General features: G+C 58.3%; 1 protein-coding gene across 1 annotated transcript; it reads left to right on the top strand.

Annotated features, from left to right (window-relative positions):
- Positions 1 to 349: 349 nt before the first annotated feature.
- Positions 350 to 1,285, top strand: LOC135672112 (uncharacterized). The gene has a single exon (XM_065180564.1). The coding sequence runs from the start codon at positions 350 to 352 to the stop codon at positions 1,283 to 1,285; it is 936 nt and encodes a 311-aa protein (XP_065036636.1).
- Positions 1,286 to 6,177: the final 4,892 nt, after the last annotated feature.

The following is a 6,177-nucleotide window of genomic DNA, read 5'->3' as shown; positions in this document are numbered from 1 at the left end:
GATGCACGTGCCACTCCCCGAGCGCCCTATTTCGCCTCGAAACCAAATAGCCCAGCTCGGGGACCGAGAGGCGGAAGGCACGTCGAGTCGCCCGAAGCCTGAGCGGCCATCCGCGGACTCGACGAACGCCCTGCGAGCCTAGTTGCGCCTCTTCAATCAACGCCTCAATGAAGTACAGCAGGAGGTTCGCAGGTCAAAGGGGGAGCTCGGAGCGGACGGATACCAAGGGTCCCCGTTCGCACCCGAAATACAAGATCAAGTGATTCCACCACACTTCCGGCTCACATCCTTGGACGCCTATGACAGTGCCACTGACCCCGCAGATCACGTAGCCGCATTTCGCGCCCAAATGGCGCTATATGGGACTTCTGACTCCTTGATGTGCAGGGCATTCCCAACGACCTTGAGGGGACCGGCCCGCGCATGGTACAGCGGCCTCAAGACCGGGACCATCTCTTCCTTCGATCAACTCGCCCGAGACTTCGAGCTCAACTTCCTCGCCTACGCCCGTCCGAAGCCGTCCGTGGCGTTGCTCCTCGAACTCAACCAAAGGGAGGACGAGCCCCTCTCCCACTTCGTGAACCGTTTTACGACGCAGATCCGAGGGCTCTCGGACGCTCACCCTTCTCTATTGATGCAGGCATTCATGATAGGCCTGCGGCCCTCCAGGTTCTTCTGGTCTCTAGTGGAGCGACCTCCCACGACGGTACCCGAGATGCTCCAACGGGCGAGCCACTTCGTCGCCGCGGAGGCGTGGATGGCTGGGAGACACGAGGAACACAAGGGGATCAAGCCGGAGCCACCCCGGCAACAGCAACCCGCTGCGTCTCGGCGTAGGTTGGACCGATCCGACCCGCCAACATCGAGGCCCCCTCTCCCAGCCTTGAACTCATCCCGAACGGAAATATTCCTCCACATAAGGGAAAAGGGACTGCTCAAAGAACCTTACCCGATAAGGAGTCCACGGGCGCTGGCGGACCAATCGAAGCACTGCCGCTTCCACCGGCAACATGGGCACGACACTGAACAGTGTCGGGAGCTAAAGAGGCAGATCGAGGAGCTCATTCGTAGGGGACACCTCGGCCAGCACCTCCGACCGGACAAGGAACCTTCACCACGCCCGGAGGGTCCCATCGAACGACACATCGACGTAATAGCTGGCGGCCCCATGTCTGGTTGGGTTTCCATGACCAGAAGAAAGGCGTACGCTAGAGCCGCTCCGGCCGAAGCTCCCAGACACGGGCCCGAGCCTAACGTCACCTTCCCGGCCGGGACATCCGAATAGACCGAGCACAACGATGCGCTCGTGATATCGGCCAGAATAGCCAATGCGCAGGTAAGAAGGATCATGGTCGATACCGGGAGCTCGGCCGACATACTCTACTTTGACGCCTTCCAAAAGCTCGGCTTATCCGGAGATAACATGAAGCCGATATTCTCAGCACTCACCGGATTCACCGGTGATTCAATCTCGCTGCTAGGGGCGATCACTTTGCCCTTAACCCTGGGAGCCCCGCCGAGGTCGAAGACAGTAATGACCTCCTTCTTGGTGATCGACCTCCCCGCTGCATACAACGCCATTCTCGGCCGGCCGACCCTCAACAAAATCAAAGCCGTCGTCTCAACCTACTACCAAACTGTGAAGTTCCCGACCCACGCCGGGACCGGAGAGGTCGTAGGAAGTCCCCAAGAATCCAGGCGCTGCTACCTGACCGCCGTTTCGTTACACAAGAGGGCCAGGGTCGAACCACCATTGGCGGACCCTCGGGAGATGAAGAAGTCAGCCCCCCATCCTGAGCCGAGGGGGTCCACCATCGACGTGCCGCTGGTAGAGGATCGGCCGGAGCAGACGGTTAAGATCGGGTCGGAGCTACCTGAGCAAGAACGAGGACAGCTCGTCGGCCTCCTACAGAAGAATGCCGACGTCTTCACCTGGTCGCCATCTGACATGACGGGCGTCGACCCGGAGGTCGCCCAGCATCACCTCAGTATTTCACCCGACGCTCGCCCGGTAAAACAAAAACCCAGACGGCAGGCCCCTAATCGGAAATTGGCCATACGAGAAGAAGTGGGTCGACTCTTAGAGGCAGGCTTCATAAAAGAAGCCAGATACCCGCGATGGCTATCCAATGTAGTCCTCGTCAAGAAAGCTAATGGAAGCTGGAGGATGTGCGTTGATTACACCAGTCTCAACAATGCATGCCCGAAGGATTGCTATCCCCTTCCAAAGGTCGACCAGCTGGTCGACGCTACGGCCGGACACGCCCGCCTCTCATTTATGGACACATTCTCGGGATATAACCAGATCAGAATGGCACCCGAAGATCAAGAGCATACGGCCTTTCTCACCGATCAAGGGGTTTACTTTTATAAGGTCATGCCCTTCGGATTGAAGAACGCCGGGGCTACATACAGAGAACGGTGAACAAGATGTTCGCCCACCAGATCGGGCGGAACATGGAAGTTTACGTCGACGACATGATTGTAAAAAGCCAAGAAGCAGGAGCTCACCTTGCCGATCTGGCCAAGGCATTCGCCATGCTACGCAAGTTCGACATGTGACTCAACCCCGCGAAGTGTGCCTTCGACGTCACCTCGGGGAAGTTCCTCGGGTTCATTATACACGAAAGAGGAATTGACGCCAACCCGGAGAAAGTTCAAGCGATCATCAATATGCAGTCACCTCGGACGATCAAAGACCTACAACGCCTCAACGGGAGGCTTGTCGCCATGTCCTGTTTCCTTGCCCGATCAGGTGATCGCTGCCTCCCCTTCTTCAGGGCATTGAAGAACCCGAAAGATTTTCAATGGATGACAAAATGCGAGGAAGCCCTCAAGAAAATGAAGCAACACTTGGCCAACCTCCCCCGACTTGCCTCAGTCTCTCCTGGGGAGAAGCTAAGCATCTACCTGGCTGCCTCCCAGCACGCAGTCAGTTCCGTCCTGGTCAAGGAAAATTTCGGCGAACAGCTTCCGGTCTACTATATCAGCCACGTCCTGAATGGACCCGAGTAACGATACCCACCGATCGAGAAGCTGGCACTTGCGCTCGTGCTGTCCGCCCGGAAGCTACGCCCCTACTTCCAGGCTCACCCGGTGGAGGTCATTACTGACCAGTCGCTTCGGCAGATCTTGTCTAAATTCGATGTTGCAGGACGTCTTCTCAAATGGGCGGTGGAGCTCGGCGAGCATGACATACAATACGTGCCCAGGACCGCTATCAAAGCCCAGTCCATGGCCGACTTCATCGCAGAATTAACCCAGATCGGGGACGAAGGCCTCGAACAACCTCCCGAGGCCTGGGTCCTGCACGTCGACGGATCGGCCAACTCAAAAGGCACCGGCGCGGGGCTGGTGTTGCAAGCTCCCGACGGGCGGTCGTTCGAGCGTTCCCTCCGCTTCGGGTTTCAGGCCACTAACAACGAGGCGGAATACGAGGCGCTCCTAGCAGGACTCAGGTTAGCCCTCGAGATGCAGGTGGTCGCCATCCGCGTCCTCACCGACTCGCAACTGGTAGCCGAGCAACTCAGCGGGGGATACGAGGCCCGGGACCCGACCATGGCGAAATACCTGGCACAGGTAAAGAACCCAACCGCCAAGTTCCCTCATTTTACATTATCTAACGTCCCGAGGGGAGAAAATGAGCGTGTCGACATGCTAGCTAAGCTGGCATCAAAGCCAGCCCCCAAAGTCGGGCCCGGAGTCGAGGAGCTACCTGCCCGTGCCATCGAAATCGCAGCGGCAACCTCGGGTGGCGTGCCTACCACCTGGGTACAAGAACTGCTGCGCTTCAAACGGGACGGGACTCTTCCGCCCGACAAAGCAACGACTCGGCGCCTGCATCGCGCATATGCGTGGTATACCGAGGTGGGTGGACGGCTCTACAAGTGGTCTTTCACATACCCCCTCCTACGGTGCTTGGAGCCCAACGAAGCTCAGACCGTTCTGGCTGAGGTCCATGAGGGAATCTGCGGGGAGCACATCGACGGGCGAACCCTGGCACACAAAATAATTCGCCAAGGTTACTACTGGCCGACCATGTGCCGGGACGCGAGGGCCCACGTGCAACGGTGTAGTTCGTGCCAAGAACACGCCCGCACACCCCGGCAGCCCGCGGTCCCAGTCACCCCCATCGATTGCGCATGGCCATTCACGCAATGGGGTTTGGACCTCCTCGGTCCTTTCCCCCCAGCCTCGGGACAGCGAAAATACATCGTCGTGGGTGTGGATTATTTCACAAAGTGAGTCGAGGCCGAACCACTGGCAACGATCACGGAGCAGCAAATAGAAAAGTTTGTATAGAAGAACCTGGTGACTCGGTTTGGCTTGCCCAAAACCATCATCACAGATAACGGGCCCCAGTTCACCGGTAGAAGGTTCCAGGAGTTCTACGCGAACCACGGAATCCAGCTAAGGTTCAGCTCGGTGGCTTACCCTCAGACGAACGGGCTAGTAGAGGTGACCAATCAGTCCATTCTAGACGGGCTCAAAAGAAGAGTGTCCGCGGCCCGATCGGCTTGGATGGATGAACTCCCGAGCGTCTTATGGTTGCTGCGCACCACTCCCAAGACCGTGACTGGAGAGTCCCCCTACAGCCTCGCGTTCGGAACCGAAGCTGTCCTTCCGCCCGAGGTAGCCATTGCCACCCTTCGGACAGGAAGCTATGACGAGGAAGTCTCGAACGAAGGACTTCGAGCCGCCCTCAACCTGCTGGAGGAGCAGCGTGCCGACGCACACTTAAAAGCCCTCTCTTATAAGAGAGCGGTCGCGAGGGTCTACAATCGAAAGGTACGACCCCGACCCATCAAACTGGGCGACCTAGTCCTACGGAGGATCGAGGTTAGCGATCCGACCCGAGCGTGCGGTAAGTTGGCTCCCAAATGGGAAGGCCCTTACCGGGTGATCGAAGTTGTCAGGGTCAGTACATTTCGACTCGCGATGATGATGGGCCGCCCCCTACCAAAGACTTGGAACGCGCAAAACCTCAAAAAGTTCTTTCCGTAAGCGGAGACTTGACTAAGAAACAGAATTGTATTGCAACATCAGAAGACACAAGCAGACAAATTGGGGAAAAGGAGAAAGACTGCGTTCATTCAAGAAACCCATTACATGTCAAAACTTCCGAGCGACAAAACAAACAAAGAAAAAGTACAGACGCGACAACACTTATTCAAGAGCGTCGGGGCTGTCGTCAAAAGGCACCTCGTCCGGCATGTCAACACCCATGTCCTCAGGAAAGGAGTCGAAGGGGTCTTCCGCGATCTCTAGGTCAGGGTAACGCCCCCTAAAACGGGCAAGGGCAATCCGGTACTCGTATTCGTACGAGACCCGCCCAGTCCGAACAAGGCCAAGTTGAAAGCCCGAGGAACCTTTGTAGTCCTCGATCAATTTCTTGTCCTTTTCCGGCCTTTGACAGACCTCGGCGTCAAGGGCCTCGGAAGCCCCCCGTGCCTCGGCGCGCGCCTCTTCTAGGCGGCGGATCAACTCCAGTGAATCCGCCCTCGCCGAGCGAGCTTCGGCCACAGACGCCTTCAGATGCGTCTGAAGTTCCATACTTCGTGCCTCAGACGCCTGAAGTTTGGATCGAAGGCGCATTACCTCCGCATCCAAATCCGCGGCGCGCTGCTCAGCCGCCGCGACCGCCTCAGGACCCCCCCTGGCGCGGAGCTCGTCCACCTGTTTCCGGAGCTCGACGTTACGGCCACTCAGGGCGGCGATGACCCGCCCCGCGTCACGAACGCGGTCCATCAGCGCCGTGGCATAATGATTACCCTGCAGACGAACGAGTCAAAAAACTATCCGGGCACGCGTAAATAAAGGGGCGGGATAACACTCACCCATAGCAGCGACTTAGCAGACTTGCCGAGGAGGGCCTCGGAGGGCAACGTATACAAATCCCGAGCTATGTCGGGATGAAGCCCCCCGCGGACAAACTCGGCGGCAGAATCCCCCTCGGCCCACACCCGGCTGCCTCGGGTGAGGCCCTGCCAGCAGGCCACCAATGGATCAGAAGCCTCGCCCCGCGGGAGACTGCCCACCACCCGGTCGGCAGATGACAAAGGTCACGGATGGAGGGCCCTCGAGGAGCCTCCACCACGTCATCCCTACTAGTACCCGCTTCGCCTCTCCCGGGGCTCCCCCTGGCGTGGCCCGCCGGCATAGTGACGGCCCCCGCCG

Source organism: Musa acuminata, chromosome BXJ1-4 (assembly GCF_036884655.1).
Source record: "Musa acuminata AAA Group cultivar baxijiao chromosome BXJ1-4, Cavendish_Baxijiao_AAA, whole genome shotgun sequence".
Lineage (NCBI taxonomy): Eukaryota > Viridiplantae > Streptophyta > Magnoliopsida > Zingiberales > Musaceae > Musa > Musa acuminata.
This window is presented reverse-complemented; position numbering and strand designations above follow the sequence as displayed.

What these genes read in the sequence shown, in the direction of transcription:
- LOC135672112 (XM_065180564.1), top strand. Translation starts at nt 350, where the DNA reads ATGGCGCTATATGGGACTTCTGACTCCTTGATGTGCAGGGCATTCCCA.